Source organism: Drosophila pseudoobscura, chromosome 2 (assembly GCF_009870125.1).
Source record: "Drosophila pseudoobscura strain MV-25-SWS-2005 chromosome 2, UCI_Dpse_MV25, whole genome shotgun sequence".
Lineage (NCBI taxonomy): Eukaryota > Metazoa > Arthropoda > Insecta > Diptera > Drosophilidae > Drosophila > Drosophila pseudoobscura.
In genome coordinates, this window is record NC_046679.1 from 23,918,248 (window position 1) to 23,939,094 (window position 20,847).

General features: G+C 41.6%; 2 protein-coding genes across 9 annotated transcripts in view; one reads left to right on the forward strand and one right to left on the reverse strand.

Moving 5' to 3' along the window:
• Positions 1-388: 388 nt before the first annotated feature.
• osk (oskar) lies at positions 389-4,533 on the reverse strand. 3 transcript variants are annotated; one of them, XM_015182464.2, is made up of 5 exons: positions 4,437-4,528; positions 3,046-3,746; positions 2,524-2,914; positions 1,566-2,300; positions 389-1,506 (listed from the first exon to the last, which is right to left on the reverse strand). In XM_015182464.2, the coding sequence occupies exons 2-5, from the start codon at positions 3,620-3,622 to the stop codon at positions 1,404-1,406; spliced, it is 1,806 nt and encodes a 601-aa protein (XP_015037950.1). In that variant the 5' UTR covers positions 3,623-3,746; positions 4,437-4,528; the 3' UTR covers positions 389-1,403. The 3 variants fall into 3 exon arrangements, with proteins under 3 accessions (XP_015037950.1, XP_001359508.2, XP_015037951.1); XM_001359471.4 differs by having other exon boundaries at positions 2,524-2,968; positions 4,437-4,526; XM_015182465.2 differs by lacking the exons at positions 389-1,506; positions 1,566-2,300 and adding an exon at positions 2,377-2,461 and having other exon boundaries at positions 2,524-2,968; positions 4,437-4,533.
• Positions 4,534-7,949: 3,416 nt separating this feature from the next.
• The window catches only part of pyd (zonula occludens-like protein polychaetoid), a 115,386-nt gene continuing 102,488 nt past the window's right edge, over positions 7,950-20,847 (forward strand). For 2 of the 6 annotated variants that reach the window (XM_015182472.2, XM_003736725.3), the window contains exon 1: positions 8,107-9,079. In XM_015182472.2, the coding sequence (XP_015037958.2) occupies positions 8,500-9,079 (580 nt within the window). In that variant the 5' untranslated portion in view covers positions 8,107-8,499. Of the gene's footprint in view, positions 9,080-20,847 lie in introns of all 6 variants that reach the window. The other 4 variants (XM_015182474.2, XM_015182467.2, XM_015182470.2 and 1 more) reach the window with 4 other exon arrangements.

Genomic DNA, 20,847 nt, shown 5'->3' on the forward strand with positions numbered 1-20,847 from the left:
TGGCAAGTGAAAGTCTTGTAAAAATGTTTACCGATTCCTGCAGTGAGGCGCTCGAAATATCCCGCCCCTCTAGTAAAACAATAGGTCGAAAGGATCCTGAATGGTGATGTCCAAAACTAGGGAAACTAAAGAGACCTAATTACATCGCGTCTTCATCTGGTGCCCCAAGTTCTATCCTCAACTTGCCAAGTCAGGAGAAACTTTCGTGAGCAATCAAAATCAAAAGGATCTACGAGGGAATCTCTTCCACGGACACATCCCAGAAGACGGGCTTCAGACCAAAGTCGTTTTCATTCCTAAACCAGGCTAACCCTCGCACACTGCCCCCACACTGTGAAATGTTTTAGATTTTACCTTCAGGTTTTATTTTTAAATTTTTTTTTTTGATTTTACATTGCGACTTGTTATATGAGGACATACAAAAAAAAAAAACGTGATCACTTTCAAAACATACAATTAACATACATTCAAGGCCAAAGAGAACTAGTTTATAAATAGTAAATAGCAAGGAATTCATTTTAGATAATTAAAGAGAAGTTTTCTATGCTACACACTACACAAATACGCTTTAGCGCGCGCACTTCTGACCGCGTTTCTGCAGCAGAGTGTAAACTTTCGGAAAACGGAAACGAAAATTGCGCAAATGCTTCACTTGAATTTGCTTAAACACATTAATAATAAATCAGCCGCGGCGTTGATTCTGTGCAAGCGAAGGCTTAAAGTGAAGCAAGTGCATTTTCAGTCTAGGGCCAAAATGTAGCATGACTCAAATGTATATAACCCACTCCCACACATGGAACTCCCACACAAGGGAGGTGCTGGCATACAGGAGAATGCAACATTTTGGCCAACAAACAGAATAATACAGAATAAGAGTAACAGAAAACAGTTTATAACATTTGCAATGATTTGCATTTGAATATCATTTCGCTTTGCAATCCATTCAATGGGATTAGATTGCAATGGGAAATGTGTTGGAAATTTCAAGAGCATTTTTAGACAAGTTTTCCGTCGTCCCGAATCGTTATTGTTAATGAAGTTTTCCGTAGTTTTTGGGATAGTAGCAAAAACTAGGTAGAAAAATTCAAAATACCGACAAAATCGATCCAAAGCAACAGAAAACTCGGGAAAAGGATAAAATCTAACAAGAAACAACAAACACAAAAAACGCAATTTTAAACAATCATTTACACTAGGGACTTACACAAACAGACAATTACAAGGAACAAATACAAGTAAACATAAAAATGAACATGGAAACATAAAACACATTAAAAATATTAAGCGAATCTCGAATTTCAGCGTATGCGCCGCGCCGTCAGCGTGGATATAAAACATCTTCATCCCCTCATCCTCCAATTGAGGAGACAGGTGCCAGACCAGTCTCCATGGCTCGAATACGATCAATACTCCAGACTCGCTTCAATCATTTGCAAGACACGTTGCCGACCAATTTTGTTCCAGAACACATAGGATTCCTTGGAGCCCGTCACGTTACGCGATGAGCTGTAAAAAGTTTTAAATCGATTAGCAATTATCAGTGATCGAAAAATCGCTGCACTTACTACTGGAAACAATCGAACCGGACGACGCCATTTTCGTTGACCAGGCACGAGTGTATATCGATCACCTTCAGGTAACTGGCGCACTCTTTCCAAATGAACTGGTTGAACTTGACCACCTTATCGCACATCGCTTTGTCGTGGCAATAATTGGCCAGCGGGGCCAATGTGGTTAGGATCGGGACCAGTCCCCGATTGTGCATGTCCTTGACCAACTGACGAAAGTCATGTTGGATTTGGACAATCGGTCTGCCCCGCATTATGTCCACGGATCCAATATTGACAATTATTTGCGTACCCTTGTTCACTAGCAAATGATGCAGACGCGACCGGGCGCCACTTATAGTCTGCCCAGATACGCACAGACCCGACTGCAGGACCCTCTCGGTCCGCTTGAAACGACACCTCAGCTCCATCCGAGCCAGATACAAGAGGAAATCATCTCCCAGTAGGGGAAAGTCCAACAAGTAGGCATCGTAATCCGAGTTAATGGTGAACATGGAGTCATGCTGAGTCCCACTCGATATGGTGGTGGGTGTGGGGGTGGTGGTGGGATACTGATACTGATACTCCTGCTGCATACTATGATGTTCGTTCACTAGCAAATTCCGTTGGTTCTTTAGGTTATCCCGATGGTTCTGGCTGTTGGAATTACGAAGATGGTTTTCTTGGGCCGGCAACGGCGGTGGCTTCTCTGGAGGATCGGCAAAGATGTTAGCTCGCTGATAGCAGTTCTTGCTGGGAAAATGGAAAGGCAAAGAAACTTGAAATCCTGATTGTATTGTACTAGAAACTTTAAAAGTTATCTCATAAGTAATTGATTGGAAACCGATCGTTTCAATGATCATCAATATGGTCGGGTATTTTAATTGAATTCGGAGAAGTTTGGGTGAAATAATCTATAAAAAGCAACGTTTTCCATATCAAGACTCGTTTTAAGGGTATTAAACATATTACATACAGATGATTCCAGTTGTCCTGATAGCACCAGTTTGACTCCGCCGCAGCCCTGGCCAGTTGCTGCAGTGGACCCGCCTGGTCTTCAATGGTGACTTCTTTGCCACCAACAGCCGGTACCTTCTCCTCGATGTGATTGATATTCTGGTTGAGATTGTAGTTGTTGTTGTTGTTGGTGTTCAGTGAGTACAGGGCCCGACGCTTGTACTGACAGCGCCAGAGGCGTGGGGGTGGTGCAGCCACCGGATGGTCGTTGGTCCCCAGGTCGTTGGTTCGCTTCTGATGGACGACCATATCGTACAGGTGGCGAGTCTCCGGGCGTGGCTTCATGTTAAAAATTCGCTTCCCGGACACGCAGCATTCGGCGGTCACGTGGGGGATGGTGAGCAGAAAGTCTGTGATATTTTCGTGCAGCGGAAACGGATTGCCCGTCAATTTTCGATATTCATCTGATGATCAGATTCGTCGGGATTAGGGATCTATCTATCTATTCTATTAAGAGGGTTCTGGCGTTACGGATACTCACTTTTGATGGTCGATATCGTGATGCCACTTTGGGCATTGGCCAGCAGTATGGACCGTATCTCGCTGTCAATCTCCGGGTACTCCTCCCGCACTTCGATGTAATTGCTGTCGATGATAGTCATGCTGCTGCTGTTGTAGCTACAGGAGATCTCCTCCTTCGCGGATATCAGTGTGGATGAAAAGAGTCTGGCCACAAGCTGCAGCTGTTTCTTCTGGCTCTCCTCTGTGTCGTCCACTGGTTTCTCGGGCACTAGCACTAGCACTACCCTCCCTGGCTCACTTTTCTTAGCTAAGTCCTTGTTCCCTTTGAAAATCTTCTTAAACTGCCGAATATATTTGGTCTTGTCGCCAAATACCTTGCTGTCAAATACCTCCTCAAAGATCTTGTAAAACTGGTGGTTGGGGCCACTTTTGCACTTTTGGAAGGAAGCCGGCTTCTGGAGATGTTGGCACCACTGCTGCAAACACGTGGTCAGGCGTTTTCTCAATGCCGTCAGGCGACTACTGCTGCTGCTGTTGCTGTTGCTGTTGCTCTTACTCGTGTACGGCTCGCTGTGGGCACTTCTATACGTGGCCATCGCTTAAACGAAAGTGAGAGAGGGAAGGGATCCGCTACATTTCTATATCCATTACATTACGTTCTGTGCGTGTGTGTGTGGGAGCTTTGGAGACTGTTGCAGGTGTATGGGTGCTGGAAGTCTTCTGTGGAAAAGGAGTAACGGTGAGTCGTTAGCGTGTGGTGTGATGCGCTTTGATTTCTTATCTGCTTTGATGGGACAGATCTGCATTAGGGTGGTGCACTGTTTGAAGGCAACGAAAGTGGATTTCTCGGCGCGGAACTACCTGCACTAGGGTGGGACACTTTGTGGATTCTAAATATAATCAAAATGTTACCTCTTTCATAGCTCGGATATTATATAACGTTTTGTCATATTTCGAAGAAATATTTTGATATCTGCTATACTGAGAAATTAACAGTACGATAAAATACGAAAAATACGAATATTCCTAAGGCCATGTAAAATAGGGAAAGAGTCAAAACAGAACCGAAACATTAAATTTCTGAGGAATTTTTTTTAATTAAAGGACTAGAAGAGGACATCTTGAAAGTATGAACTTCATTTTTCAAAGTCCTGGTTCTTAAATAAAGAGTTTATTGCATAATAGACACATTTCAAGTAGCTATCAGAGAGCGATAATCTAATAAACATTATTAAATAAAATTACCATCAGGAAAACCATTTGGAAGTCATTAACAACACCTAGAATCAGCTGTAAAATCCATTTGGTGGTCTTTTAGACTCTATAAAAAAACAGCTTGGCAGTTGGTTTAAGCGCTACCCGATAAGCAATGAATTATAAGTAATTACAAAATAATAAAAATAATAATACCTCAAACAATTCCGAAGAGATCCGGCGGCCCACGTGCGCTGAGGCAATCGGTAAATGGAGTTGAAAACCATTCTCCAAGATGATTATCGTTCGAGTGCACCTGGAAGTTAGGAGAGTCTGGGAGAAGTTTTATGGTGAGGGTAAAGGTAAGGGACAGCCTCTGATGGATGACAGGAGTCACCCCATTTTGTGTGGATTGCTTCTCTTCAGCCCTTACTTGGGCACAGGAAGAGATACAGACAGTCGGAAAGTGGCTTAACTTGTGTAAGTTGTAACCCCCAGATTTGACCGAATCTATGCAGGGGAAGCTGGAGAGACGTGACGAGCAATACTAAACGGGAATATTGAGCAAGAACATGTGGTACAATTGATAGCACTCCCCCAAAGCCCTGACTTACACAGAATTATTGCCATTTGCTGAATAAAATCCCAAGGCTGCACTGTGGATAATCTTCTCAGACCATAATTGAAGAATTTGGAAATTACAACTGGAATATCTTACAATACAATAGTATTTCGTATAATTGAAAGACGAAATATGAACTAAAAGTAAAACTTTAAATCTAGATTCTAGTAAATTGTTCTCAGTGCATAAGCGACATGCAGTCGGCAAATTTCTGCGTGTTTTCACATTTTTTTTTTTAGGTTCTCTTTCTAATACATTTTGAATGCATTCGAAACTCAAAGCAATTGTCCGCTTAATAACTGTAATTTACATGCATTCCATACACACACGCACACCAGTTCACGTTCTCTCTCTCTCTCTCTCTCTCTCTCTCCGTCAAACTGTGTGAGAAAACCCTCAAACTTATGCTCTCTCCGATCACCCACTCTTCTAATCCAATTCTGCTATGCTGCTATCGAACTAACGCAGTCTCCTTCTCCCTTCTCCCTTCCACACAACTTCTGAAACCCTGCCCTGACAGCACCCTCGCACTTTTCCCCTCCGTCTCCGCGCCATCACTCGCTCTGCCCCGTCCACACTTCTGTCTTTAGTCATCCACTGCTCTGATTCAACAACAACAAAAACCGCATTTGTCCCTTCCTTTGATTGACGGCGTTCTGCGGGGTGCGGGGAGGAAGATAGTGCGCGCGTTTAGAATTGCAAAGAGCAATTTACCGCCTGGAATTATGAGCGACACTTTTCATTAGGCTCTCCTCGACTGCATTTTTGCATAATTTATGGAGGCTTACAGCCGCTAAAGCTAAAGCAGTCTACATATAATCAGATGTATGCAATCAATTATCGAATTGGGTATCGTGGGGGTGGTATGACACCTGTTAATCTGAGAATATTTCGAAAATTTTGTGGAATGTGAAACTGGAATGCAGTGGATGCAGTTTACCGTTTTGGTTGCGCTCTCAATGCACTAATTCCCAACTATGTATGTATTTCCAATAATTACCTTTATCCGTTTCGAGAGTCTGGCTTCAACATCTGTTATTATTACGCAGTGCCTCGAATAGGCCTTACTCGAATCAGGCCTAATTAGAGCCCTTTTGTGTGTCGGTGTTGCCTGTTTGTATTGCCTGTTTCTCAGTTTCTTTGCCGGTCGATAAGGATTGGCAATAACACTTGAGTTAAATGATTGAGAATGTGTCGGTCGGCCCGATGTGGTGTGTGTTGTGTGGCCCGACGGCAATTAATCAAGGCTATGGGCGACTGCACAGGGCGGTTTGTTCCGATTCCGGTTTTGATATAGTCCTCATTATCACAATACGATATGAGAGTGCAATTCCCTATGTGCTTACGATATTCAAGAGAGAGAGAGAGAGAGAGGCAACTAGATATCAAGACCTTCAATCACGTAGCAATCGTTGGTTCTTAAAAAGTCACAAGTTATGTATAAATGTTATTTAGGGAAGGACTTAAGGTACAGCTGCGCCGAAAAAAAACACCTGGGGGCTATCGTGTTGTAAAGACATATATATATATAAACTTTAAGGTATAATTTATGGTATCCCAGAGCATTCGTATGATTTGTAAACTCCAAATGAAAATATTTGAAAAAAAAAGATTTTATCAGAAATTTGGGCACCAACACAAAATAGCACCAATTTACAAAAAAGTCAAGAAACTATAAAATACAAAGAAACGTTCCACAATTTTTAGTAAAATATGTTACTTTAGTTTTATTTAAAGGTTTGTATTTTGTTGTAAAGCTATTGGCAACAACAACAGCAGCTCAACATGACGGCATCAAAGCTCACCTAATTTTCGCATTTTTCCCTTATGATATTCATCCACGAATCATGCAGGTTACCCCAAAGACTTATTGCGCTTTGGTTCCGCATTAGCAACATATTTTTTAACTTGACCAAAAATATTAGCAATGGGGTTTAAGTCTGGAGACTGTACAGGCCAATCCATTATACTAAGTGAATTGTTCTCGAACCACTTTCGAGCTTTCTTTCTAGATCGTTTTGGACACAAAACAACTGATGGGTGGGGGCCATTTATTCAATCTCCTTCCTAGTACGAAAATCATGCCCATACGATTATTCTTGCTTTTCTATGTCTAATGATTTTACATGTGAGTCGGGGGGTTGTATTCTGCATAAGGTAGTTGTTTCACATAAAATCAATACCTTTTCGCCAAAAAAAAATATTTGTCTATCGTCGAACCAAAGGATTTTTCTTTGGCCCAGCTTTGGTGCTATTTTGCATATCAAACATTTTTTGCCCTATGCCTTCCCGTCAAAAATGGTATTTTCCTCGGACTATGAGTACCCACTTTACGTTCTTTTAAACAAGATCTAACTTTCCTGGTACTTGACGATATTTTAAGATCATTTTTTAGCTCTGTGGCCGACTTAAATGGGTCCTCCTTGCTCTCACGAACCATTAGTTTTATCAGAAATGGGGATATCGCAGCGTTTCTTCCACGTGTTTCTTGTTGGAAACATATTTTAAAGCATTGCTAATCATTATATTTGAACAAACGACTTCACGAGTGGTGTCTTCCGAAACAGTCTAAATAAATTTATACAATACATATGTATGTCTTATATGACTTTAAACCTTTTTTTAAACTAAAAATTCGGGAGTGATTATCATTTTGAAATAACAATCACGCTCAACGCGCGAGAACGTTGCTCACAAATCGGCACAATTTCAAAATAAAGTTAATTTACCGCTCTGTTACCGATCATTTTCTTGTACATTTTGTTATCTTTGTTACTTAAACCTTGTTTTAGACACAGTCCAAAAACAAGGAGTCCCTAAAATACGCATGTCTTGTAGAAAATTGATTTATAAATCGTATAAAATTTTGTGGGCATGGCTAAATATGCTATCTAGCTAGTAATATTCAACGGAACATCAAAAACGAGGAATATGTTTAATATAACGTGAATTCACAGTATATTTCAGGTATATTTGGAAAATGAGACGGTATGTTTCGGTATATTTCTGTAGGTCAGACGGTCACGCTGCTGCGCTCTCCTGCTCATACGTGCAACGAACAAATGAGTCGGAAGAGCGTACTTTTGAATGCGCTATATAAAGTGGTATGGACAACAGGCAGAAACAGCCAAAGCCAAATTACAAGGCTCGTACGAACCTCACCTCGGCGTGTTACGACAATATACCTTGAAGACAAAATGTGGATTTTCAAGGTATGTTAGGCAAACGGGGTGGATGTTACTTAGCATGCGTTGCATTTTCTGGTCTCTCTTGCCTGTTGTCCATACCCTCTTTTATTCAGTTAATATGTGTGCAAATTGCCGTGTAGTTGCCATGTAATAAGTTTGAGCAAAATGTAAAACATTTTCAACGGCGGAGGTTCGGCGTGCGGACGATTCAAACGAACTGCGAATATAAATGGCGCGAATATAAATTTTCCTACTAACACTTGCGAGTTAATTTTTAAACAAATCCAATACGAAAAATGCAACAACTAAGTGCATTCAAAATGTGTTCGTGTGTGCTAAAGTGAAACAGAATATATAAAGCAAAAAGGTGCAATAAAGAGCAAACAACAGCTGTGTTTGTGTGTCGCGTGTGTTTTTGTGTGTGGGAGTAAGTCTCCACTCGAAAGCGAAATCAAAAGAAATTCCCGTTATGACGCGCGAAGAAGAAGAAGAGGTGCGATCCCTGCTCTCGCGGCACCAGGAGAGGATTATGCTGGATCTGGGGAGCACCGATCTCCTGGCCGTGCTCGTGAAGAACTCGGTGCTTAGCCAATCCGAAGAGGATCTCCTGCTGAAGCCCTATGCTGCCGCTGCACTTCCAGTCTCCACCCAGGAGCCTCCAGGCAGTGCGCCCTCTAGCGTGGGCGCCCTGACCAAACGAAAGCTTAGCGCCGTTGCCAGCAGCGGAAGTTCCACAAGTGCCAGCGGAAGTGGCAGCGGCACCGGCGGAGAGTACAGTGCCGGTTCTCTGGCCGGTTCGGGGTCCTCCCGCTGTGCCAGTGTCAATGGTGATGCCCAGAGCGACAATCGCTCGCTGACGCCCTCTGTCGGCGGCGGTGGAGGGGCCTGTGTGGGGCTCAACGATGCGGAGATCCTTCGGCTGCAGTGCGCCAATCTCATAGAGATAATAGCCAAGAACGGATTCGAGAAATTCAAGCAGTTCTGCTATGCCATCGAGTGCGAGTGCCCGCAGCTGATCGAGGATCTGATCAATGATCGTCTCAAGAGTGGTAAGTCCTGCTTTATTTCAAGGGAACTATGACTCCATGGGAAGACTAGTAGATGGCTGATCTTAAAATTAATGTTGCGGGACCGCTGCAGGGATCTACTGTTTTTCTGCTGCGCCATGGAGTATGGTGCTGCTCCGTCAGCGGTTCTATTCCCGTTAAGTTCTGCCCCTAAGCGCGGCTCTCTCCAACCGGTTCCGATCTATGTATTTGATTTGCGCGACAAAACGCGTTGGCAGCTTTAGTATCCCATATCTTGGCCGTAAATTATTCACGTAATTGTGCTCGATCGGTTCTTAAATTTCTCATCTCGGCTAATTGGTTTTCTTACCTCGTTTTCTTTGCTCTTTTTGCCAATCTCTGGCCGTGTGGTAGTGGGAGACTGTGTGGGCGTTGGTGGTGTGTGTGGGGGCAGTGACGTGACAAGGGGGCCCACCATTTACAGTGGCGCGTCGATAATAATTGTCATTATTAAAGATTATTCAGCTGATTATGCAGACCATAGAATTTATGCAAATTCTGATATTTTTTATGATGTGGCAGGTGGCATTTGAAGCACGTTCTTCAGAAGATGTGAAATATCATGGAAAGAAAAACTTGAGATCTGTTCTGTCTTCTCGTCTTCCAAAGAAAAACTCTTATCAAGCCTTGAAATTGTAGTGGAGTTTGGTATTCAAATAACAGAAAGAAAAACAACCCGAGAGAATTTATTCGTTTTCATATTTGTGTGTTGATAAGGAAACCCCTCTTCCTGTGGTTCATCAACAAAAACGAATGATAAACCCCTCCTTTCTCAGGATAATAAGCTATTCGGAAAGTGATTTTGTTTACCACAAGAAAGAAATTTGTTATCTGTTTAGGGGAAGATTATTGAAAGAAAATTACATTAATTTCATTTCTTCTATTTTAATTAATTTTCAATAATTTTCCATAGAGATTTCACTGAATATTATATCCACATTCCAATTCAAGATTAATCTTTGGCAAACACTCTGAGATCACACCTTTTTCCACTCCCTATTTCCCAGCAATTCCCCCAACAATCCATCAAAACTTTTGCACAGCTATGGAGGAACCATCCACGCGCTGATTCATTGACCCATAACTTGAACGAACAGCTGAAGCCAAGCCCATACCATATCATACCATACCATACCATACCATACCATACACATCCCATCACATCTGAGAGTCGTCTTCCACAAGAAACTACGAAAACAACATGCTGTCGGCGGTGTGTGCATGTAAATTTTGCTGCCCAGACGTGTAAATTACCCCAAAGAACACGGAGAACCAGGCTGGAAGACGAGCAGTACGAAGAGTAGGAGTATAGGACCGAAAATACAGATTACAGCTAAAATAACAAGAACAATGGATAGAGAAGAACTCCAGAACTCTTGTTGTTGATCTTTAGATTTCGCTTGTTTTTTGTTTTGTTTTTCTCTCTCTAATGAAAAGGTTGGGGGGAAAAAAAAATAATCGTATAAGATGCAAAAGAACCCAAAAAGAAATGGAAATAAAATCACGGCAAAAGCAACAAAGTAAAAGAAGATCTAGAAAAAGTAAAAGAAAAACAAGAGATAATCTAGAATAGTACAAGAAAAATGTATGATAGTCTCGAAAAGTGGATAAAGTAAGTAAAGTAATGAAATTGAACGTGAAATGATATTTATAATGAATAAATAGAAGTAAATACGACTTAAAGGGGAAGGTTTAAACCCTTATGGTTGGTAGGGATTTATAAGGAATCAATAAATCATCAATACTTAAAAGATCTTTATGATCACAAGCATATTGATTGTTGCACGTCTCAATCCTAAGTTATACTTAGGCATAGGATATTCAATGGTGAGGATAGGATATTAGTAGGATTAGTAATGCCTCTGAAAATGTCTTTATAGGGTATTCAAAAGTGCCAAGCAACACGAGGACAAAAAAAAAACAATACAAAAACAAACCATGGCCAAGCGTAAAGCCCTCGATCACGTTTTACGATTTGGAATACGATTACAGAAAAAAAAAAACAGAGAACCATTGAGGGACGTAGAGTGGGAGAGAGAGAGAGAGAGGGAGAAACGTTAGCATTACGCGTGGTCCAAGTCAACGTGTATGTGCCACACACTCCCCCACTATTTATCCCCCGCTCCGCGCTCCGCGCTCCTACTCTCCTTTCATGTGTGTCGTAGACCAATCCCATTCATCATCATCATGATCACGTTGGAAAACATCATAATCCGTTTGTTGGTAGTTTCGCTTCGCTTTTACTTCTTTACGAGTTCTTTTTTTACTCTGCCGCTCTCCGCTCTCCGATCTCCACCTTCCCCATTACCTGTAACGTCCCTCTCCCACTCTTACTAATGCTGGGCTGTGTCGCTCCTGCTACCTGGCCGCCCCTCTCTGCTGTTTGTTTGCTAATTTCTTGTACGTGCTCTTCTGCCTTTGCCAATGCGCTGACCCCCCACCCCTCACCATCCTACCTGCTTGAGCAACGTCTGGTTCTATGCTTTTGCTCATCAGCGTTGCGGTTACTATACCCTTTCGGAGCGAGTACAGTGAATTTGGGCAAGCGATTTGCAACATTAAACATACGGAAGGGGAGTTAGAGGAGTGCCCTTCTACAGGCATGCTTCTTAATTGGAAAATTTTCTGAAGATAAAACGATCACTCTGGAAGGGTATCAAATGGTCCGCCTTCCGCTGTTGGTCTGCATCTCTTGTCATCTCTGCTCTCTTTGCCTCTGCCGCTGCCGTTGCTCTGTTCAGGTAGACAAATGCTCTTTCCTCCTGGTCGTAGAGTCGGTTCCCTTTCGTTTCTTTTACTTCTTCACGTAAATTACAATTATTTACAGCGAACGCTGCTGCTATTGCTCTCCCTCTCACCCTCTCTTCTCTTTTTTGTGCGGCGCTCCCTTTTGGTAGTGTGTTCTTTTTGCATTTGATAATTTATGCAGCATAATCTGGCCGATGACGTTTATCGTTTGCCATTCCCATTTGTCCCCTCGCTCTCTCTCTCGCTGCTTATGCTTGTGCACCTCCTTCCCCTCCTCCTTCTCCGCCCGTCGATTTCCTTTCGTGGTTCTTATCGTGTTTCTGTGCTTCATCTTTTGTGTGTGTCTCTGTTTTGTGAAGCGTTTCCTTTTATGTTTTATTTGTTGATTTCTTTGATTTCGCTTTTTTTTCTCTCCCCCTTTTATAGATTTGTTCTCTCTCTCTCACTTTTTCTCACATGCTGATAATGATGTTCACCTTTAGTTTCGTTCCATTTTCGTTTCGTTTCTACTGCGCATGCGCATCCTGTTTTTGTGTCGTTGTTTTCTACTTGTGTCCTACTTCATGCCACGCCACGCTCTCTCTCTCTCTCTCTCTCTCTGTCTCTCTCTCTTGATCTTGACCCTCTCTTCGTACACGTCTCTCTCTTTTCACCTGGCTTAAGTAGGTTTTCATCTGCTGCTGCCTGCTTCTATGTCTTGAGGCTCGCAGTTGTTGCCTTCGGATTTTCCATTGATTTCTTCCGTTCCAGTTGTTGCTGTTGGAAGGAGAGCTGCAGGATACAGCTATGCTGGAGAGAGAAAGAGTACGGTAGGAAGAGGAGAGCGAAATGGGTCGTCTCTTGACAGTGTTTGTTGTTGCTTTTGAATACCATTTCTTGGAGAGAAACGATGCATGGTATATTACCATATAAACCTTATAACAGAAGTTCTTTTCTAAGAATTAAATCTCTCGCTTAACCCAAGATGCTCATACTTGAACGTACTTTCTCATAATGGTGATCTTCCTGGTTTAAATATAACTACAAATCTAAAAAGATGGTCAGGACATACGATCGATGATCTTCCATTGGTACGGTGGTTTTAAAAGGGTATTAGAACCCTCGGCTTGTAGAAACAAGTCTTACCCTTTATGTTTCTGAGCCTTACTTAACTTTACATTTCTTTTTCGAGTCTAATCTTAACTCTGGTATTGTTCGTTAGCAACAAAGTTGTTCTTGTTGCCGGTTTATTGTGGGCTTGTGCCTCGTAAAACCTCCAGTAAATGTGTTAATTTGTTCTTTCTTTTTTGTTCGGTGGAAGCGTGCTACAATCTGTTGCCGATTCTTTGATATCAGATTTAGCTCTATTCCTATTTCGAATCGAATTAGATCTTCTGGGTGGCATTGTAGATCCCTTCAAATTAATTGCAATTCCCCGCGATTACTATGTAATTTCCACTCTGTCGGTCGCCCTATTTAAGCATTATTCATTTCGGTAGCTGATCGCAAGTTATGGTCAGATGTGGCCCATGGTAGGGTTTCTTTCCTTACAGACTCTGGGACAATCTCGTAAGCCGCTTACCCACACAACTGTCACGCAATCAGCCAACGATCCTCAGCAGGCAGCAGCAGCAGCAGCAGCAGGTAACTTGTTTGTCCCTCTTTCAACCATTTTCCCTGTTTCTACGCTTGTTCTGGGGCCCCAAAGAATAACAGAAACAACAACAGAGACGCAGAAAAAACAAGTAAAGAGGCCTCACGGCTGTTGGGGCTAAAAGATACCCTTTAATCGGATCTTGAACTGTGCAAAAAGAATCCACAAATATATACATATTTATCCGATCGGCATAAGATTTGGCAAATAGATAGATAATAGTAGTGTTTATAACTCTACTTCACATGATAATAATATCTTAATGACTATGGATGCTGAAAATATTTCTTAATCTAAAAAAACTAAATTAATAAACATATAAAAAACACAATTTATATTAAAAGAATGTACATATGTATATTTAGAATATTAAAATAATTTTGTGCTAAGGCCAAGTAAATAAATAAAGAAAGAAATAATCTTGGATCTGCTAACCAAAAATGGCATCTGACATATCTCCAAGATCCAAAAAAGCCTTCATCCAGTATTCCTCTTACCAATGCATACCTCCCCTCAGTGCTGTATGCCCTACCGCCGCCTTCGACTACAGGGCATGCAGCGCTATGACTCATTCGGCTGTAAAGCCATTCTCCAGAAACGCCGCTCACTCGTTTCCAGACTTCGGGCTGGCTGCTGCTGGCGTCTGTTCTGCTGCAGCGGCGCTGCCGCGACTGCAGATGGAAGTGCAGTTTAACTGTTTCTCTGCTTGATGTCTCTGCGCTGCGCTGCGCTGCGTTGCACTGCGCTTTGCTGTTTCCCACTGGAAAAAAATAGTGTAAATGAAGAGAGAGGCAGAAGCACGGGAGGGAGCAGAGCAGAGCCGTTGTATTTACTGCATTCTGACCTGCTGGGAGTTGAGAGCTGAACAATACAGCATCATCCGATCCGAGTTCTCTTGAGAGATGTAATGCTTCCTCTTTGCTGGATGTGCTCTTTCCTCTCCCTCTCTCCACCTTTCTCTCTATCTATTTTCTGTTATATTTTGTACAAGTCATTAGCTTTAATTTACAAAAAAAAACCAATACAAATACCAAATACGCTTGGTTGTAGTTTCATTCATAAAGAAGTACCCTAATATGGTATTTTCTAATAGATCATGGTCTCAAGCTCCCTTGAGATTTTCCCGAGCCTGTTCTACCTTCAGTTCCAATGTCTTTCTCTCAATCGCGATGATTCAACGCGATGAAATGGAAGTACTTCCTTAACCATAGGTCTGCCTTGGGGACTCCCTCTCTTGCGCCCTCTCTTGCGCCCTCTCTTTTTCCATTCCTATAGGAAATTCATCAACAAGATTGATCTGTTTTACCGCTCCATTGCGCTCAATGGAGCCCAACCCTTTTATTTTATTTTATTTTTTTTATCTGGGAACTTTCTTGGTGGGCCATTGATCCCCCCCGACCGGAACCCTACAACTTTTTCGAACTTCATTTGCCATCTTTATTTTGTTTGCTTTGCTATTATTTCTTCTTCTCTGGGTTGTTGATTGATTATGATTGATTAGCTTTGATCGATTCGATCTTTTTGGGGACTCTCGACTCGCGATGGCAATGTTTGATTTAACGCTTCGTTGATCTCTGAAATGGCCAGCGACTAATGGAGTTAGCTCTTAACTTGACTTAATAGAGGCTGGGTTATTGAATCATCTCAACGAAATGATTGTCCTCGAAGTACATACATATATTTTTGTTATTTGCTACCACTATACAATATTTGTATTTCTTTGCCCTGCAGTTCTGTATCATTTCTAGGGGTCACACAAATCGTTTTCGAAACCCCCTCTTTATGTGACCCATTTTCGGTTCTTTTGCAATGTCTCTCAATTATTTTCAAATTACCCGTACTTTCACCCCTCCACTAGATCATTGTTTCCTACCTTTCCCCCAGGAATGGGGCATGGGCAGGGGCAGGGGCCGGGCCAGGAGGGCAATCGTTTAAAAATGGAACTCGGACCCCAAACAATGACCGCAACTGTGTAGCAATTCGCTTCTCTTTCTCTGTGTGTGTGTCGTTGATGGAGCAATTTTCTGGAGCCTAAAACAAAGTCTAATTTTTGCAAAAAAAAAAAACTTTCTTTTTTTTTCAATTACACACAAAAGCCACGGTTGTTGTTCCTGTTTTAGTTTTTTTTTTTTTGCTTGGATCTGTGTTTTGGCCTTTGTTTAGCCTTCCCCCTCGGATGTGGGGGGAAAATCGAGAGCCATGGGTGGGGAGGCAATGTCAACAACAAGTACCAATACAATTTTTGCCACGCTTCGTAGCTACTGTAAAAACCAGTACTCGCATGGAGTACTCATTCAATTAATTTGAATAATTTGAATAAATCATTAAATTCCAAGGCTGATCAAAAAAAGAAACGCCCAAGCGTTGCTTGTTTGTTTTTTTCGAATGTCAATAATTTAATCAATTAAATAACAGCTCAAAATATTACAAGTTGAAACATTGAAAGATGATATGGGGTTTCCATCACTCGAAGGAAAAGCCACAATCCACAACCCCCGAATGCGATTGTGGTACTTTTTTTTATTTGTAAATATAATAGAATGATTATCTTCGAATGTCATGTGGATTTAGTAATAGTCGCTGATTTTTTTTGGATGGGAAGATATGGAAGAAGGAAAGACATTCCCTCAGAGTGTTTGTAGCTGAAGTTTGAACTTTAATTGACTCAAATTGATTTGAAGAGTAATTTTAGAATTTTAGATGAGAAAAGATGTGAAATTATACGATAATATTCGATATTTTTAAGGGACATTTTACTCTCTAGAGATATTCGTGGTTTGCCAAATAATGAAATAGAAAGCGTCATTCCATTCTGAAGATCATAGTCCCATAGAAACCTGAACTGCAAATATTCTAAAAATGCTTTTAATAAAACCAATAAACCACCAAACACTCCATTCCCCAAGGGGGGGTGCCATTAAAGGGAATCCCCCCCTCCGTTCGAACAGTAATGTGATATCGTTATCAATAATTTATTTACTTTTAATCGAATGGAAAAAATACCATCAAATGAACATGATTTTCATTGGTTTTATTCTCCAATTTATGGGTTCTCTGAAGGGGTCATCTGGGGTTCAATCTGTCTGCCATTGACCAGATGTCACTCTTCTCCGTGGCACTCTTTCTGCCTCGTTTCTCTCTGATCTCACTGTGTGGTCATTTCTTGTGGTTTTTTCTAGAGACAGAAGAGTGCGGTATATGACAGCTTTTTATGCCGCCTCGAGGCGGAAATGGTAATACAAACTTTATGGCTGCCCCACAGTGGGGCACACAGAGAGATTCTCCAAGAAACCCAGAACTTTCCAAGAAGTCAGAGGAAGAGGCACAGGCAGAGGCCGAGGCAGAGGGCAGCTCTTCTGTACACAAAGATTTTTGCTGACTTTTGCCAAAAACTTTGTTTATGGCTCTAAAAAATGTTGAAATTCGACAAAGAAAACCAACAAAGATTTTCAAAATTGGTTTCTACTTGTGAATAGTCGATTAATTAATCGATTTATATACAAATTAATGATAATTTTAATCGAATGAAGTTAATCGAACGATTAATGTAGTACTTTGTTGCCGATATATCGACAAGCATTAATCCAGAGAGCTTTTATTGATATAATTATCAGCATACTTTCGCATAATAATAATATGTTAAGTAAATCTCTTGGAAAATCAATCAAACACCCAACACTCCCATCGAGCCATTAAACGATGTATCCTTTTTTAATTTTCAAGTGTTCTATAAATTGCAGCCGACAACAAATCATAAAACTTTGATCAACATGTACTCCCCTCCCCGCCCATCCCCTCCCCTCCACTCAGGGATCCACGGATCCAACCATCGAAGATTGTTCAATTTTCAGTTGCAACTATTTCTGCACTGGGAGGGAGCATAAATCAGTTTAAAATGTTTTTTTTTTGTTTTTTTATATATATGATTATCAATCACCATTAAGTGAGTGGAAAATATTTACTCCACTGCACTGCACTCCACTCCATTCGATGGAGGAGCCACTAACTAGTTAGTGAGATGTTAATCGGAGCAGAGCAGGCTAGTGATCCGCGGACATTTATCATTATTCCTAGAGGAGGCGTCGACTCAACAGCTAGGGCCATAAATTCGCTTCAAAAAACTAATATGCACAGCCCTATAAAAAGCTATAAAACTGATGCCAGGGAATACCCTCTATGGATCGAGGATGGGGAATCCAAAGGGGGGCGCCACAGCTTCCGGCAAAGGTCTCTCAATCATCCACCATCAACGGGGATGGGACCGACCAACCGGACCTCTATGTTCATTCTTCACTCTCTCCTGTCTCTCTCTCTCTCTCTCTCTCTCTCTTTAATGAAATTTCTTAATTGAAGCAGCAGCAGAGGCAGCAGCTGCCACTGAGACGCCAGACGCCAGACGCCGGACGCCGGACGCCACTGTAGACTCGTTCCTTCCTCTGATTTTCTCTGATTTTGATCTATATTAATCAAGAGATCCCCAACATGATGTTCGTTGTGTGTGAGTCTGGTTTCTGTCTGTAGAAAGCGAATGTTTTTGATTAAATTATCTCAGATTTTTGAATATTTTGCTTTTTTTTTTCTTTCTGTTTTCTCAGTCGGTGGCTTATGCAAATTTATTGCATTTTTATTTATTTCAACACCATATATATTTTGTTTAAAAGGTAGCCTTCGCCCACGCCATGGAAATCACTCGGAGATCTCTACCAATTCCCTTTTGAAGATTTCTTTGGCTATTTCCAGTTCCGGTTCCACTTTGAACATAAACTTTTGTTTCTTTTGAAACTCGATAGTTTCAAAATTGATTTAACCATAAATTGTTTGGCAATTGATTCAGAATTTATTAAATTAATTTTATTTTCGATTGGAAATTAATTCAGAATTTATTCGATTTTATTTGAATTAGATTTATTTGAAAAACGCCTGAATTTTCATTTATTTTTGTTTTTTGCCAAGCAAAACAAATAAAAGCCCCTGAATAATTGCCATTGCTATGCCAGTGGGCGTAATGAATGCCTTGCCGTCAGTTAATTTATCCACTATACTCGGACTTTACTTTACCTCCACTTTGGCCGGCACTCCCGGCCCCCCGCTCTCGTTGCACCTGTCGGCCCGTTGCCGTCACCGCAAAACATTGAACAAACATTCGCTGATTGGAAGCCATTTGTTTAGGGGCCTTATGAGCGCACAGACACATGCATAGAAACACACATGCACACACCTGCAGTTACAGTTGCGGTCAAGTAAATAGGAGCACTATGGCTTGCCTTGCGTTCCGCTCGTTTTCACCTGCCTCGAGTGTAGCGATTCCGCTGATCTTAGAGAGAGGGAGAGAGAGAGAGAGCTTTGCACGTCTCGCCATAGCTTTGTTCTATTCCAACTCCTTCTGTCCCTATCTCTTTTGCACTCTCTCGGGCGCAGGAGAGTTGCACTTTGTTGCTGTCCGCTGTCCGCTCTCCATCATTTTATTTCTCGCCTCTTCTCGCACGCATCGCATACCCTTTGCTGCTCTCTCTCTCTCTCTCTCTCTGCTCTCAGCAACAAGAAAAAGTTTTTTCAGCTGAGATGAACGCTCGTGTGAAGGAATAAAAGGAATAACGAACGGAACTCCACTTTGTTTGCTGCGTAGTTTCTGTTTTTATTTCGATGCATTTTTGATGATTAGCCTAACGACTATTAAATGCAGGATTATTTCTTTAGTCTTTATTTTAATCAAATACATACATATGTGGAGCTTCTATTAGTTGAACCCCCACTGTAGCCCAGGCAAAAAGCCACACAATGCTAAATTAGAGCAAGTTTTGCGGCAGAGGCGGGACATCATCCCACAAATTGTTCCGATTGTGTGTTGGTGTGTTGGTGTATTGGTGTGTTGGTGCGTTGGGTGTTAACGCATTGACGTCATATCGGTATATTTTCAGGCGGAACAAGCGGATCCGGCTCGTAGGGCGTGAATATTCCATGCTGTGTTGAATGTCGAATGATATATGGGGCCAGACATCCTGATGGAACGTAAGGGACGGGACGGGACGGGACGGGAAAAGGAAGTCCAATGCATGTGCAAATATTTTCTTTGCATGTGGGCCGTCGACGACTCTAAGCCGCAAACGGAAATGCGAAACCACCACAGAAACCACTCGCCTGCCCCTGCCCCTGCCCCTGCTCCTGCAATTATTGCATCTGCAATTTTCCATCCACCCTCACACATCTTTTCTGACCTTCCGTCCTGCGGACCGACCGACCGGTCCTGTGGGAAAATTCAATTTCCCTTTTTGACTTCTCTGGGTCTGTGTTCACACGCATCATTTATTTATTTATTGCTTCTGTCTGCAATTGATAATTTAATTTCACACAATTATTGTAATTTATTATCCCTCTGTTGATCCGCGACGCACCGCACTGTTGGATCTCGCATATTATTATTATTATTGCACTTTGGGGCCGCGTGAATGGTTTGAGCTGGGGAATTTATTCATAATGTTTGAATGACAAATGCCAGGCGGGTATTCATCTCTGCGATTCGTTGATTAATGAATGTTCTTTCAATTGCAATGTGCATTCATCACGGATTAACGCGAATCATTGCATGGCCTGAAAGATGATAAGAAGTTCAGGGTTGTCGCCACCCCACCCCATACGTCATTTATGAGGGGCCCTGATAATGGTACGACAAATGAGTGGGCAGCGCAGAAATCTCGAGATGAGCGAACTTGAGTGGCTCTTTTGATTCCTTTATTCATGGGTTGTTTCAGAACTCATTGTGGCATAGATCGATCAATTGAGGACTCTATTATGCTTTGATCATAGTAGTGGTTGTTTTATCGAGCTAATTCGCTATCGATATTCATTCTGCTTTCCTTGATCGGTTGCTTCGACAAGAATCAATAAATTATCGTTGAAATAATAGGTATTGATATTGAATAGGTATAAAATATGCCTCAAATTAAAACAATTCATGAAGTTACATCGTAATTTGTATTGATACTTTCGATACATATCGATTAGTTATAGAAGTTATCGTTTCATAGACGAAAACACAAAAGAGCTCCAAGTAAAATCGAAAAATTGTGTAAACTGTTAAACCGGCGATAGTAATCGATGTATTATCGTTGTAATCGGTGAACAGAGTGAATTGACTTGATTATAAATCGCTCCAATATAAATCGATTTCAATCGTTTTAATATAATCCCCTTCGTTTTGCTTGTTAAAAGCCCTCGTGAAATCGATATCGTTATCATCTTTATCGCTTCCATCTGTAAGCTCCAGATAACCTCTAAGCGTTTCCTCAATAAACCATTTACCCACGCTGACCCCATCCCCCCGCCTCCACGTAGCCAGTGTCAATGACCAATTTGAATGAATGATGGCGAA

What these genes read in the sequence shown, in the direction of transcription:
- osk (XM_001359471.4), bottom strand. Translation starts at nt 3,622, where the DNA reads ATGGCCACGTATAGAAGTGCCCACAGCGAGCCGTACACGAGTAAGAGC. An exon ending in CAGGACAACTGGAATCATCT is followed by an intron (nt 2,301 to 2,523) that starts GTATGTAATATG and finishes CCATTTTCCCAG; the next exon opens with CAAGAACTGCTATCAGCGAG. An exon ending in CGGTTCGATTGTTTCCAGTA is followed by an intron (nt 1,507 to 1,565) that starts GTAAGTGCAGCG and finishes AACTTTTTACAG; the next exon opens with CTCATCGCGTAACGTGACGG.